This window comes from Anolis carolinensis, chromosome 4 (assembly GCF_035594765.1).
Source record: "Anolis carolinensis isolate JA03-04 chromosome 4, rAnoCar3.1.pri, whole genome shotgun sequence".
Lineage (NCBI taxonomy): Eukaryota > Metazoa > Chordata > Lepidosauria > Squamata > Dactyloidae > Anolis > Anolis carolinensis.
In genome coordinates, this window is record NC_085844.1 from 191,215,138 (window position 1) to 191,231,499 (window position 16,362).

The 16,362-nt window shown below is 38.6% G+C and overlaps 1 protein-coding gene across 3 annotated transcripts in view; it reads right to left on the reverse strand.

The window, feature by feature from the left end:
- Window positions 1–16,362, reverse strand: part of tbc1d22b (TBC1 domain family member 22B) — a 69,770-nt gene that overhangs the window by 23,679 nt on the left and 29,729 nt on the right. For 2 of the 3 annotated variants that reach the window (XM_008119319.2, XM_062978441.1), the window contains 5 exons: window positions 15,915–16,094; window positions 14,551–14,621; window positions 13,756–13,884; window positions 11,841–11,906; window positions 4,818–4,932 (listed from right to left, as the gene is read on the reverse strand). In XM_008119319.2, the coding sequence (XP_008117526.2) occupies window positions 4,818–4,932; window positions 11,841–11,906; window positions 13,756–13,884; window positions 14,551–14,621; window positions 15,915–16,094 (561 nt within the window). The remainder of the gene's footprint in view (window positions 1–4,817; window positions 4,933–11,840; window positions 11,907–13,755; window positions 13,885–14,550; window positions 14,622–15,914; window positions 16,095–16,362) is intronic. The other variant, XM_062978440.1, reaches the window with a different exon arrangement.

Genomic DNA, 16,362 nt, shown 5'->3' on the forward strand with positions numbered 1-16,362 from the left:
CTGCAGGACATTAAATATCCACTGCAGCTGTGGTCCCAACCACCTCCATATACTATTTTGTCATATGGAAATAGCTGAAACAAGCAGTGCTCAGCAATGTTCAGCTGAAACCATTGATCTGATGGGAGTAGCAGACACTCCATATATAGATCTGTCACTGGCAGCAGCCCAGAAGTGCTTGTGTATTCTGCCAGCTCACGAAGGCAGCTGGGTTGGTGCAGCAAGCCAAAAGTGGACATCTTGGAAATGTGCAAAGAGGAGGGAGAGCTTAGTCTACTGAAGTGGCCATACAGCTCAGTGGGGAGCCAAATGTGTCATTTTCAGACCAGGAAGACCACCTGTAAACACTTCTCTATGGAAAGAACAAAGCAATTCCCTCTAATTCCAACTGCAAGGTTAAAGTTAGCCAATTTCCTACACTGATCTCTTTATTTGGTATCTCAGGGAAGGTAGCACACTTGCACACTTTTGGACCTTTTCTAGTTCTCCTATATTCTTTGGAGGACAGAAAATCAGATGAACATCTAATGGGATCTGTGAGGAACATCACAACAATGCAGCTGCAAAGACAACAAATAATCCTATGTTTCCATGAAGAATAACAAATTTATTACCATGTGAGCTTTTATGAGCACAATGTAGAAAATGCGTTGATGTTTAAGGTCTTCACAGCATTTTTTGTGTTTTTACTACAACAGTCTAACATGGATATCATTTTGGAGACTTCAGCAATAAATGGTGTAATGTTTGATGGTCCAAATTCAAGAAGACACTAGTAGAAGTGCCAGGATTTTCAATCTTCCTCCAAAACACACTCCATCTTGCAGTTGTAGCCATATCTTCTGCTCAAGGTTTGTTCTGGAGAGTCCCATAATCCTACACAGCAGATTCTGCAGAGGTGGCCAGAGTTGGGGGGGGGGGGGGGGGGGAGAGAGCTTACATCCTTCCAACTTGTGAGGATTGTTTCCATTGGTGTAATGCTAATATTGGATATTATCCAATATCTAGAAATATTTTCACAAAAATACTTTGTCAGAAGTCCTTGTTGCTAAGCAATGGAGTTTTTTTCTTTCATTCTTTGTGTATTTCTTCTAGAGAGCAACGGACTTTTTGGTGAGGTTTCTTGATCAATCTCAAAAATATGCTGAGAATGTTGGCTGGGAATGTAACCCACTCTACTATCCGGGGTATTAATGATTGGCAGTGACTTCACCGGCAAAGGTTAATTCATCATTGCAAAAAGATACTAAGAGAGATGCCTGTATTTCCAACATTAGCAGGCACAGGTGGCAGTAGAAATACACAAGAATGAGTTTATTTGGAGATAACTGCTTAAGAATTCCCACCTCCAAACAAAATAGTCATTTTCCAGACAAAATGCTTCCGCTGGGAGCCTCTGGTGTCTTCCTGACTCAGCTATCTAAACAATATATTGTGCCATTAGAGAATGGCTATGTATAGAAATGGCTTAAACCACAGATAACAAGCAGCTATTAAAGGAAGGTTGTAATGTGGGAGAAGGGGAAAAATACTTTGCTACTGTGAACTCCATGATCTGATGCTTAATGTCAGGGGAGAAATTTAAGACATTTGTATCCACAGTATGAATGAAGACATAGCACACTATTCTGGTGCAAGTTAGTTATTCCTTGATTGAATGAGTGAAGAGTGAGATTTGTTGCTATGAAGGCAATGCCAAGTACTTCTGGATGATCTTGAAAGGGCTAAAACAGCCTCTTTTTTCAGCCTGATTTTGATACAGAAGGATGTTGGTTACCCACATAGATATTATCCTCTATTAGGAGACATGCAGAAGCTGCATGTGTTTGCTAATTGTTCTGGACTTCTTGATAGGTTTTGAATCAAGGGGTGATTCATTATAAATTTTCTGAGTTGGGGACCCGAAGACAACATGTTCAAGTAGGTTTACATCTCATTGATTCCAGGAACTGCTGAAGGAATACTTCTTGGTCCTGTGGCATTTTTGCAAGGAAGTACCATCTTTTGTCCAATGTTTTTTAACATATACACAAAGGCACTAAAATGGGTGATTTAACCATTCTTCTTAAGCTATAGTGGTAAAAGTGTTAAATTAGTGTCCAAGATCATTAATGGACTGAAGGACTGTTATTAAATATATCCCATTAATGCTGAAAAATATGTGGTTGTGGTTTATCTGCTTAAATAGATGGTGTTCAATCTAGGTAGAATAGTATCCCTCAAAAAATATCAGACTTATGATCTGGTAGTGCACACTCATCCAGTTTTGTAGCTGGACTTTCACATTGCATTAAGTGTTTCTACCAGCTATGGCCGGTACATCAGTAATAGTGTGATTACAATGTGAACATTTACTGGTTACCTTTGGGTTAGATTACAGATTTCATGTTGGGCCTGCTTCTCAAAACAGACTTGTCCAAAATACTGCTAACAAGCTGCTGACTGGTCCATTTTGAGTTTTTTTCACCAGGGGCCAATTCCACTGGCTCCAGTTTGCTTCGGAGCACAAACAGCAAGTGCTTGTCCTCACAGCCTTACACGGCTCCCACAAGCTTGTGCACTGAAGTAATCTCCAAAGATCCTCCTCCACCAAGAATCCCCAAATGTGAAATGATGAGGACAAGCCTTTGAAGAAGGGCATGTGTTTGATCCCCCCCCCCCCTTTGTGGAATGCACTCTGCAGTGCCCATTCTGCTCTCCTTTAAGTACCTAAACAAAGAACTTTTTCAAAGCATATGGAAATTAACTCTCTACAGCAATCTTCTAGCATAGTGGTGAATAAATGGCTACTAACCCAGAATAACAGTGAATGAGGGAATCTAGCCAATGGTGATGAAAGCTGCAACGTTGCAAGGCTACAGTGCATGCACTCCTCCCCTTTGGTGCCATCCTACCCTCTAACTCCCCCCTCTTCCCACACACACATATTTATGTATGTATGTGTAGAGGGGAAAAACAACTTTTGCCATGGCTTTTCATCAAGTATTCAAAGGCATACAGTATATGAAGACCACTCGTGACCTTCAGAATACTATTTACTGCAATTCTGATGAAACCAAGGCAGCACAGCACAGACAAGGTGAGGTATTGCTAGGAGTTGTAGTCCATGTGGAGGGCTGCACCTTTGCCACACTGATTTAGGATGGCATAATCACAGAAAACATCATCATGGCAATCTGATGAAGCTTGAAAGTTTTAGAAGATGCCTGAGCACGAATTCTGTGTAAAGGCACTGGAAACTCCGTTTCCTACATGGTAATTAGCTCCCTTGTTTCTTACGAACGAACTACTAACATTTCATGGTCTATTCCATCTTCCTCTCAATTTACAAAAAAATTGAGTACTTAACCTGGTGTGTTTGAAAAATTGTGTCTTCTGATTGTCTGACATCATTTTTACCAGTTCAGTGGAATGTGTACTTGATCAGGTTTCATTCATGCTCAGATATTTACAGAACACAAACAAAATACATAATTTAGTCTGCTTTCTGGGAAATTGGATTTTCAAGTTATGGGATGCTAATCTTCCATGTGCAATAAAATGAATTGATGACCCCAACCAAGGAAGGTCAAGGAGCAACCACATGAGCAAAATAACTGCAAGCGACACGCATAGGTCAACATGATAATGACAAGGGCATTGGTAAAGTCTGACTTTGTTGATCCAATATTTTTACAGATGTACAACCCATTCTGCAATTCTTACCCAAAGCTTTTAAAACAGGCAATGATATGCAGAGACAGATCGTAGAATGAGTAACTTTATTTTCAAAGGCACACTATTTCTATTGTCTGAGCCCTTTCAGCAGGGCTCCCTCCTTATGAATATACCATATGCTTAAAATATATTCTCAGATACTACCTATTTTTATATTAATGCTCAAAATGAAATATAAAATATACACTTATTTAAGAGCTGACTACTAATATTCTTTCATTTTCTGATCCAGGAAGGGAAACTGAATGTAAAAGTGGAATTTCTTTCACATAGGATTTCAAAGATATTATAAATTCACTGGAGGCTCCCACTTCAAAATCTTTAAGAAGCACTGCTTGAATGAAAAATGAAAATCTATTTCCAAGTCAAATCATAGCAACTGATCTACTATACAGGACTGTTGAAAGGATAAAGTGAATAAATGTCTTTGTGCTACAATAAATAATATCAAGATATAGAATAAATAATCTTAGCTATGGTGTCATTCTATTATTTTTCTACAATGAACAAGCATGTCTCCTTTTACTATGATTTGCATAACACATCATGACTACAAGAGTCTAGCATTTTGGGCCCAAAGTCTAATTTTGACACCATCCCACCAATTTTTCTTTATGGCAAAAACAGCAAAATTGTGACCTTTTCAATACTGTTACATTTCATTGCCCATCAACCCCAAACAGCATAACTGATGTTCAGGGTTTATGAAAAGTGTACTCCAGCATCTGAAAAATCACAGGTCCCCCACTGCTGTTTTATAGAATGTGGGATTAAACTGAACTTGAAATGCCAAAAAGAGCAGTCTCACTGAACCACTGGCATTTATTTACATGACAATTTAGTCAGGTTCACAATGATTCAAGGAAAATTCTGGTTGCAACTATCAAGTGGACATAGGCCTTAGTCACTAGTTGATTGTTTTGCCCAATGGCTGTCATTGCTAGATATGATTTTTTTAAAAATCTATTTCCAATGTTAAGCAGATAATGACAAAAGTCAGTCCAAGGCAGCAGTGATAATATGTAGTCTTAAGTTTATAGAGATCAGAATTTTTAATAGCAGGGGTTAAGAGCATGGTGCAGCTGACAAGCATTGCTTACCCACGTATTCTGAGAGGAACACGACAAAGAATGGTGTGACCAGGTCATTAATCCCCTGCACGTAGCCGCTGGCTGGGTGTCGGATGGCCCAGATAAACAGGATGCGCTCAAAGATCTAGAGAGGAAAAAGGAAAGCCAGGTGCTTGAGTTAGCCATGCCCAGGGAAAGAGAGAGAAAAATGTCTGACAAGTGCAGGAGCAGAAAAGTAAGTGGTAAGAGTTAGAAATGCTCACAGGATAAGGACAGAGCCAAGTCTGGGGTTCTTAGTGGCATGGACAGCTCAGCATGAAGCAAAGATGGACTCTTAAGACATGATTCAACATAAAATGCTAGATATAACCACTGGAAAGGCAAAATTACCCTCCAATGTATTAATGATGTGTCTGCACAAGAAATCATTTTTCATCTATGGCCCTGCCTGTTCAGACACAGACAGGGAAACATGTGTCAAGGGGAAAGGGAAGATGTAACTTCAGGATCATCTATCTTCATTGTCAGTATAACCAGTTGAACAGGAAGTGTTTTACTCTCCTGTTCTACAATGATTGGTATTAACCACTAGAAAGAAGGAAAAACTCAATGGAAGTTTGGTCTCCTTTCTGAGTTTTCAATTTTTATTTCACAATGAAGAAAGTTCCTACTGATCTTAAAATGAAGGAAAACTTATACAGGTAGTATTTCACACAACTACCAAGTAGTAAACTGGATAGTTTATTTTAGTAATACAGTTAATCAACACAAAAAAACATTAGGATGACTGAATAGTTCTTAAATAGTTGTATGATAGGGAAGAAATTGTCAGAATGAACTTTTAATTGTTGTAGGCAATCTGTATTTCGGATTGTGTTGCCTTCAATGTGCTTCAGCAACATAATCACTATATTGCCGGCTTGGCACAGTGTCACACAGTTTCATTCCCATATACTTTTTTAACCTCTCTTCAAGATGTCTTTCTTGCTCAGGTCTTACACGAAACAAGAATGAACTGACCAGGAATGAATCTTGTAAATTAGTGACTTTGACATATATTTTGTTCTAGGTGGAAGAATCTTCAAAAGATTTGTTACACTTTTATAAAGAAACTAGCTGTGCCTGGCCACCATATGGTGGTATGGGAAATAAAGTATTGAGGAATTGGTGGTAGTTAAGGTAAAGGGTAAAGGTTTTCCCCTGACATTAAGTCCAGTCATGTCTGACTCTGGGGGTTGGTGCTCATCTCCATTTCTAAGCCGAAGAGCTCCTCCAAGGTCATGTGGGATGACTGCATGGAGCGGCGTTACCTTCCCGCCGGAGCAGTACCTATTGATGCACTCACATTTGCATATTTTTGAACTTCTGGGTTGGAAGAAGCTGGGGCTAACAGTGGGGGCTCTCTCCGCTTCCCCAATTCAAACCTGCGGCTTTTCGGTCCAGAAGTTCACGCTGTGCCATCAGGGGATATTATTTCCTAAAGGTTGTGAATATACAATATTTCTGATTTTTTTTTGTCTGTTGGAGGCAAGTATGAATGCTGCAATTAGGAAAAATGATTAGGATGTAATGGCCTTGCAGCTTTAAAGCCTAGCTATTTCCTCCCTAAGTGAATTTTTTGTTGGGAGGTGTTAGCTGGCCCTGATTGTTTCCTGTCTGGAATTCCCTTGTTTTCAGAGTGGTGTTGTTTGCGATATTTTATGTGCTTCTACTGTCTGTGGCCCTGAGAAAACAGAGGATTTGCCAGACTTTGATGATGGGAATACTTTGTTGGGAGGTGTTAGTTGGCCCTGATTGTTTCCTGTGTGGAATTCCCCTGTTTTCAGAGTGTTGTTCTTTATTTAGTGTTCTGATTTTAGAGATTGTATTGTTCTGTTTTATTATACCACATTAATTTTTATATATTCTGATTTCAGTGTTTTTGAATACTTGGAGCCAGATTGTATTCATTTTCACGGTTGACCACAACACAATAATAATAATAATAATAATAATAATAATAATAATAATAGTAATGATAGTAATAATAATGACTTTGGTAATACACAGTGCTTCACTCCCTTCTCAGCTTCCTTTCTGGAAGAATCCTTTCTTGGGAGGTGTTAGCTGGCCCTGATTGTTTCCTTTGTGGAATTTCCAATTTCCCTGCTTTCAGAGTGTTGCTCTTTATTTACTGTCCTGGTTTTAGAGATTATATTGTTCTGCATTATTCTATCCCAGTAATTATTTCATATTAAAGTAGAATCTCACTTATCCAACATTCGCTTATACAATGTTCTGGATTATCCAACGCAGTCTGCCTTTTCATAAACAATGTTTTTGTAGTCAGTGTTTTAAATTCATTGTGATATTTTAGTGGTAAATTTGTAAATACAGTACAGTAGTCTCTCACTTATCCAACATAAACGGGCTGGCAGAATGTTCGAAAAGCGAATATGTTGGATAATAAGGAGGCATTAAGGAAAAGCCTATTAAACATCAAATTAGGTTATGATTTTACAAATGAAGCACCAAAACATCATGTTAGACAACAAATTTGGCAGAAAAAGTAGTTCTATACGCAGTAATGCTATGTAGTAATTACTGTATTTATGAATTTAGCACCAAAATATCACGATATATTGAAAACATTGACTACAAAAATGTGTTGGATAATCCAGAACGTTGGATAAGCGAGTGTTGGATAATTGAGGCTCTACTGTAATTACTACATAGCATTACTGCACATGGAACTACTTTTTCTGTCAAATTTGTTGTATAATATGATGTTTTGGTGCTTAATTTATATAATCATAACCTAATTTGATGTTTAATCGGCTTTTCCTGAATCCCTTCTTATTATCCAACATAGTCACTTATCCTGCCGGCCTGTTTATGTTGGATAAGTGAGACTCTACTGTATATTGATAATCTTATATTATCTGCTTAGAACTGGATTATATGAGGCCCCTTTTTCACAGCTGTATAAAATGCACACTGAAGTGGATTATATGGCAGTGTGGAGTCAAGATAATCCAGTGCAAAGCAGATAATATAAGATTATAAATGGGTTATATAGCTGTGTGGAAGGGCTTTGAGTCTACACTACCATATAATCCAGTGCAAATTAGATCATCTATGGAAGAAGCCTAAGTGAGGCCTAAATCTGCCTGTCCCCTAACTGAACCCTGGCTGTCCCTTGGCTGAGTTGGTTGCTAGGAGACCAAGTGGGCAGAGATTAGCCCTCTAAACTGGCAGCAATTGGATAAAAACAATTATTGCTCTCCCTCTAATTAGGACTTTATTTTTCTTTTCTTTTTGTTGTATCAACCTAGAGGCGTGGATGATGGGTTGTGTTGTCAAATTTCGAGGTTGGGGGGCCTGTAGTTTTGTTGTTTTGTGGGTCGCCGTGATGCCATCACTCATTTATATATATAGACATGTAGCATTCACATAATGCAATTTTAGTCAAGTTCTCAATGAAAACAACTTTCAACTTTCATCTTCAAGATCTTAGCATGCTAACCTATTTTGCAATGACAAGTTCAAGTATGCTGGTAGTGAGTACACAGCAGAGGGGCTCTCTCCCAATTTTGCTAAAAATAAACTATATTTCAAACACAGCTCTTTCAAAATATATCTAGAGAAGACATTTATGAGGAGGAACTACAGCTCAGAATCAGAGTACATATTTGAAGGAAGAGGCCTCACTTTCAATGCTTGACACATCCAATTAGAAAGATCAGGAAGCAGGTATTGGGAATGAGATCTACCTGGTACCCTGGAGCTCTACAGTCAATAAAACATGCTAGGCTGCTTCCAATGTTCCTGCTTCAATCACAATTCTCTCCCTGACATATAGGACAGTCATATCAAGTCATTTCCAGGTTTCCATACTGTACTAACAGTACTGAAACCTTTTCAAAGCCACTTGCATTGTGTAATGATGTTTCTTATATATCCTAGTTCACACATTCGAAATCTCCCCAATGTGAAATGATGTCTTCATCACAATTACACACCAGGGAAAATACATGAGCCACTGGGCCATACTGCTGCTTGGTGGCAATGCATGGGATCATGACAGGGGAAAGATTGCTACTGTGACCACACAGGTCACTCCAGGCAAATCATCCTTGCTTTTCCCCATATGACAATGGTTATGATGACATAATTACTTTTAGGGATTAGATCTACTCAAATGTTCTGACTACAGTTGCAACTGCTAGATATATGTTTCTGGATTATGAAAATAGATATTTTGAAGGATCTAAGCTATGTTTCAATTTTAATACAAAATTCTACATATAAAATCATAAACAGATGGGCTGTTTGCTGGATGTCATAACATTTGAACTCCTTCAAACTGGCATTAACAGACAGGCAAAGTGTCATATCTGAGCAAAGCTTGGAAATGTTACCTTTTTGGAAGGCAACTCACAGAAATTCTGGCCAGCATGGCCAGTGGCCACACTTACTGGAGAATTCTAAGTGTTCTAGTCTACGGTCTGGCTCTGCAGTCATTGTTCCCATTCTAGATTTGAAACCTTCTCATTTAACAAAAGAAATATACACAAAGTATATACAGTGTTCCCTCACTTATCAAAGGGGTTAGGTTCCAATAAGTGAAAATCCGCAAAGTAGGGACGCTATATTTATTTTAATATTTATATATTATTTTAGTAGTTACGTATACACTATTTTAAGTCTTTATCATCCAATCGTGTGTTGATAAATTGCCTCCTTCTCCTCCCGTTGCCGCTTGGACTCCTTTTCTCTCCCTTTGGCTTCTCCTTCCTCCCTTCCTTAGGCTGTAAATTGTAATCTTTTATGATTTATAATAGTCTTTTAGAGTTTATTGAAAAACCGCAAAACAGCGAATCAGCGAAAAGTGAACCGCAAAGTAGTGAGGGAACACTGTATTGCTGGTCCCAGAAAACCAGCTAGAATATTTTAAAATTTGGGGCCATCCACACTAATATGAATATACATTTCTTGACAAACTTGCTTGAATTTTTTTAGCACCTTGCAGATTGCTCGCCAATGATGGTCAATACCATTACAATAGATATCCCTCAATCATTATACTCTGAACATGAGTTTGCTCAGCAGCATAATTAACAGAAATGTTTCAACTTTTAGACAAAACAGTGTTTTTTCCCAGAATCTATGAGCTAATGTCTGCTTACAAGCAGCATACAAGCCATTTTAAGCGTGGCAATAATGGATCTCAGAATAGTAAGGGGCCAATTGATTTCAAGACCAACACCACAGGACTTTGTTGTGTATTTATTCATGGGACTCACTGTGTGCTTCTGTGCTCCAGAAACCTGAAGATCTGAATCAAACTTTCATGGTTGCAAGGCCTGCGGTTTTAGACAGTCCTTGCATTAGTTGTCATAAATGTCAACATCCAGTCAACTACTGGCATTCAGATACAGCAAACTCAAATGCACATTAATTCTGGAGTGAATAAGCCTACTCAGACTTTACATTTCAGGCATGATTTGTGGGCATCAGAAAAGAATGAATTAAGCTGGTCAGACAACTCTGAGTTACACTGCAGAAGTTGGCTTTCAAGTATGTTCAACTTGAATTCTAGCTGGAAGCTCAACTGTATTTTGGCCCTGTCAGTGAGATGGTCGGTCTTAGGCAAGTCAAATTACAGTGGTGAAATGTTATCCCCATTTCTTCTTCAAAGACATCTTGCTAGTACATCATCTTAGCATTTGTAAAAAAAAAAAATTAAAGGTATTTTCTAAGCCACTCAAGGAATCCTTAGGGAGTGAAAAGAATATTAAATGTTCTAAATAAACTGCCAAGATTAATACATACATACATACATACATACATTGGCAGTCCCCAAGTTACGAACACAATAGGATCTGTAGATTTGTTCTTAAGCTGAATTTGTATGTAAATAGGAAAAAACAGATTTTTTAAAAAGTGTAACTCCAGCCAAATAGAGTTTTTAAAGCTTTGGTTAGCACAGGGAAGGTTAACACCCCTGTGGCGTTTGTTTTGCAGTCTGTGCCCCTGATCAGAAGATTTCACCTCACTTCTGGATTTTGAAAAACCTGGCTTGTTGTGAAAGCAAGAATTGATGAAAAAGCTTCAGTGGAGACATCTTTTCCCCATGATAACTCTTTCAGGAGTGAATTTCCCTTCTGAGGGGTAGATTTCTCTTACTTCCTGTTGTCTCACCCCTGTTCTTAACTACGAGTTGTTTGTAACTCAGTGACTGCCTGAAAGAAAATGTCAGCACACTCTGACCTGAAAGGAACGTTTAAAATAGCAGTATCCATTGCTCTTCATTTTATCTGTTCATTTTTAAATTTCTATTTCAGTTTTTTTTACATTCATTCATTTTAATGTGAGTATAAGTTAAGAAGAATGTGGTTTCTTATTAAATGTAGACCGTAATTCAATTTTAGTGTGAATGCATTGCAGATAATATCCCACCCCACCCCACAGCTCTGTCATTTCTCTTCTCTTCTCTTCAACATCTAGCAAAAGAAGATATGCGATGGGCTACCAATATGCCATGAGCTTTTCTGTTTCCACACGCAATAGTCAATGAAATTGGGGGAACAAGGAAATGGAACTTGATATTGTATCACATGTTTTGCATTATAAGATATGGGACAAAAAAGTAACCCATGACTATTTTCTCCCTAATTAAATGCATGCATGTTCTAACATCTAGTTCTGGTATTTCAAGATAATGTGAATTTTGTACAAAACAGCAACATTTCTTGTACCAGTGAAGGATTAAAAAATAAAGCATGCAAACCATGCCAGCTCCTCCTAAATAAATTTCTTTGTACACATCTCAATCTGAGTCTCCACACTCAGCATTTATTACTGAGTAGGGAGCAGATAACATTGTCATCTGCATTCAAACCATAAGAGATTTCCTAGTCTAGTAGAACAGCTCTTGGATACAGCAGAAAGCAGCTGACCAGGGAAGAATATTATTGCTATGGATTCTTGCCAAACCATCCTTAGCCACCAATATAGCCTGGAATATTGAACTGCAAAAAAGGCTAGAAAGAAAAGCAAGCCACTTCTCACCTCTTGAACTAATGGCTGCTGGAACAAAGGGATGAGAGGATTTGTCCGTGGAATGTCTATATGGATCTGTAAGATAGATAGATATATTTCAAATAATGAAAATTAAGGTCTGCTAATATCATCTGCTCACAATTTCAGCATAAAGAGGGTGTTTTAACATAGCCTGATTGACAGCAGAACTATGACTGAAGGTATGTGGCATGTTCAAGTGGCATGTTCACTTATGGCAACCCAATGAATTTTGTTGAGTTTTCATGGCCAAGGAAGACTTTTGCCAATTCCTTTTTCTGAAATATAGGCTCCAGCACCTAATATTGGTTAGTCCCTTTGAACTATTAACCAAGGCTGACTCTGCTTAGCTTTCCAAGATCAGACAGGATTTGGTGCCTTTAGAATATGAACAGGCAATATTGTCTTGTAGAACAATTACCCTTCCGCCAAGAAGTATTTACTTGTTCAGATATACATAAAGAGTATTTCAATATGGAAGCCAACATAAACATAACAGCCTATTAATCATTATTCTTTCAACATGGGTGGTTCTTACGGTAACTGGAACAAGAGTGTGGCCTGAGAAAACATATTTAGGGCAACCAAATATCTAACTTGTTTTTTTTTTGTTTTTTTGTTTTTTTAGAATACTCCACTCCTAGGTTGACTTGGTCAAGTCAAGTGTCAGATCTGCTCATTTCAGGCAGCTAATACAAATCAACTATTCTGTTATGATATCATCAAGATTGTGTAAAATGGGTTTGACATGATAGGAAGCGGGGATACAGAAGGCCTCTATTAATATAAATATTTAAGGCGTCATGTTGTCATGAAAACTTTTTAAACAAAGGCTCTTTTTATTGCAATTTCCAGTGTTAGAGGGTATATCAGAACTTTTACAGAAGTATACAAGGAATGACATTGGACATACAGACATACTACATTGGATTCCACAACATTACATTGGCTAACAAACAAAGGGGGTTATATTTTTACTCAGCATTCACACACATGTACATGCATTCATCCTCATGCATCCAAATGTTATCATATCGTTTCTCCCTTCTTGGAGAAACGCCTGTTTAGGCCAGACCCTGCTTTCCCTGCAGTCTGCTAACGTACAGTTCCAAAAACTCCTAAACTTCAAAACACCAAAACTTCTCTTTCTCTAAGAACAATGCCAAAGATCAGATCTGTTTTCCATACAGCAGAACCTGACTCTCTGCAACATGTATCATCACTCCAAAACACACTCCTTCCACTTCCATTGAGAAAAAGAGGCCACAGTGTCTAGAATTCTGCTTTCCACTGCAGATCTGACACCCCATACATCATCTCCACAGAGCATGACGGTTGAACAGCTCGCTGTCTGTCACACTTTTTGGAATGTTAGAAGGTCAATATTTGGCTGATGTTGTCCCAAAGTTGTAAATTAATGATAGATGTCTTCCATTTTGGCTCCATCTTAGTTTCCGGCAGATGTTGACCCTTCTTGATTAGTGTTGATTCTCAAGGAGCTCTGTGTTGACTTCCTTCTAAACACTGTAAACATTTCCTCAACTTAAAAGAGCCATGGTCTCTGATTAATGTAAACATATTGGTTTTCCCCAAAATTTCATCAAGTCAGCAATGTTGATAGATGTAAACAGATGTCTTATCACTGTCACAGTTCTTATCACAGTTTTAATTACAGTTCAGCAAGCTGGCAGTTAGTCATTGCAGGCCTTAATTTTATAATTGTGACTTCAGCCAAATTAGGCCCCATCCATACACTTTTTATAAAATTCATTCATACTCACACATATTAAATTCACATTTATCAAATCTGCACATCATATTTTCATGACAATGTCATGAATCCTTAAAATAACCCAGTTTGCTATATAACATAAACATCATGCATCAGGAAGTAATTTTTTTGTACCTGCCGGTATGTATCTTGATGATGCTCTTCATTTCTAGAGTCATAATACTGCTCAATGAAACCAAAATACTCTTCTCGCTTGCGCTGCAAAGTCAGCTTCCTCCGCTCCATGCTGGCAGGAAGGTAACCCTATAATAAAGAGAGAGGCCAGAATTCTCCTCTTTTCTGCTTTGTTCAATGTTATGCCCTGCTCCATCTCCTCTCTACTATTTACTGCTGCAGTAGTAGTTTACAGGAGTAATAGTAAACTAATGTAGCTGGATTCAACTCAAGAAAATTTGAAACCCTGTAAGAATTGCACAAAAGACCAAGTATTACAAATTCAGTTTTTCTAATTCAAGTGTTTCTGTGATGAAAAAACTTGCACCTGCCAGAATCTACACTTGAAGTGTATTCTTAAAGGCATGAGAGTGTACCTTTAGTTGAATCCAGCAATCCTGGTAATAACATGCTTTTGAAATGATCTTCTGGAGTCTTGGAATAGGACGATGTTGGACCTTCTCTTGTTCATTGCTCCACCCTAGCATTTTTCAAGTATCAATGGCACAATATATATACAATTCCCATTTTAAGTCTCTGGTTTTAAAATATAATATTCTCCTGTCTTACACTGTAGGAGTGACATTTCTCTCTTCCATTGAATAATTTCAAGTGTTGAAAAAAAATAAGGATGTAAATTAGAAAGAGAGGTAACTATCTCATTGCAGTTATTCCTCTTGTTCACACACATACACACACACTTTCCATACGTAGGAGCATACAAGCTACTTCAGCTCAGGGAGATACAGCACTTACTGATAATAGTCGCCATGTCACAGGACGGACTTCTCTGGGGACACCAGGCCAGCTACATTTCCTCAATTCATCTGCAAATAAATAGTGGCAAGTTTCTTCACATATAGTATTCTGATGGGCATTTCTCTAACGGGGGTGGGAGAGGTAACTTCTCCAAAATTCCAAGCCAATGAAAACCTTTTTCTTTGAATGTACACGTTTCTATGACAAGAAGGGTGTCTTAGCATTTTTGGTTTTTAATTACATTTGCATTAAAGTGTTATATAACAAAATAATTTTAATCTATATTCAATTCAGCTCAGAGCACTGTGAACTAATTTCAACAGATGCAGAGCTGTATTGCTTTATCCTTTAAACCAAGCTTTCTCAATCTGGTGCCTTCCAGATGTGTTAGCAAAAGCAGAAGTATCCATGCTGGCTGGAGCTTATTGTGGTTGTAGCTATCGTGTCTAGAGGGCACTGGGTCAGAGAAGTATAATTTAGGTCAAAAGAGGGCAACATATGACTCTCTGTGGTCCCCCTCCCCCCAGCCTGTTTCATCACTCCTGGCAAAGGCTGGCAACCCTATCATAGCAAAGTAAAGAAGAAACAGCATTTTCTCATTAAAATAAAGTGAACTGCTTTTCTGAAGTTGTAATTCTCCTTTAGAACATGGAATGCCTCCCATTAACTCTTTATTTTAATGTGAAGACATGTACACAAGAGAAAGTTAAGCTGAGAGTGTGTTTTCTGCCACTGAATTTCAATAATGAGACGTCTGGGTGGAGATTACAGCAATTTCTGACAGATTGTGGAAAGTTGTTGTTGTTGTTGCTGTTGTGCGCCTTCAGGATATCTCTGACATATGGAGACCCTCGGGCAGTGATGGTGAACCTTTTAGAGAACGAGTGCCCAAACTGAGGGGTGTCAACTGGGGGAGGGGTGAGCAAGCAAGTGGGAGGGCAGGTGAGCGGGCAGGTGAGCGGGCCATAGGGTCGCCATCACTGCCCTAGGGAGAATCTGTGGCAGGATTATTTTGGCAAGAATTGTTCAGAAAAGGTTTTGACATTGCTTTGTTTTGAAGTTGAGAGTATGTGGCTTGCCCCAGATCACCCAGTGCCTTTCTATGGCTGAGCATGAATTCCAGAGTCCTACCTAGTCTGACCACTATTCCACATTGGCCCCCAGATTAGCCGAGACTGCTTATCAATGACTCAGGCAGTGGGTACTGGATATTTGGATACTTTATTATAACTCACTTCTGTTTTCAACACACCCGCTTCTAAACAGGAGAAAGGACCTGTTAGAGAATGTGCCATTCTCTGGTGGTCCTTCTAAAACAAACAAGACCGCAGATACTTCTTGGTTTCCCAAACCAGACTCACCTAGATCTGTGTTGGAGCTGGAAAGAAGCTGTCGGAACTTCTCCAAGCGAGTTTTTTCACGCACTGTCATGGGAGGTGCTCCTGAGGCGTTTTGGTCAGAGATACGAGCAACAAGTGGAATGATGGGTCGGAGTGGTAGTGACTGTTGCTTGTGGAGGGAGTTGTGTGTGCAGACATCTTCTAAAAGAGTTAAAAGGAGTCTATCAGGCTAAGAGCATATTGGACAACAGATTTCACAGTCTTCATGCATCCAGGATTTAAAATTCCATAAAAATGTCCACATGCATGGCAAGGAAAGTCTTCATACTTATGAATTCTCTCTTCCATCTTGAAATGATGGCAGAAAGTATATCTGTTGAATTTTTCCCCACCATGCTGATATTTTGAAAGCACAAGTGCAACTTTAAGCCAGGACTATATAAACCAGCAAATCGCTCACTCCTATTGG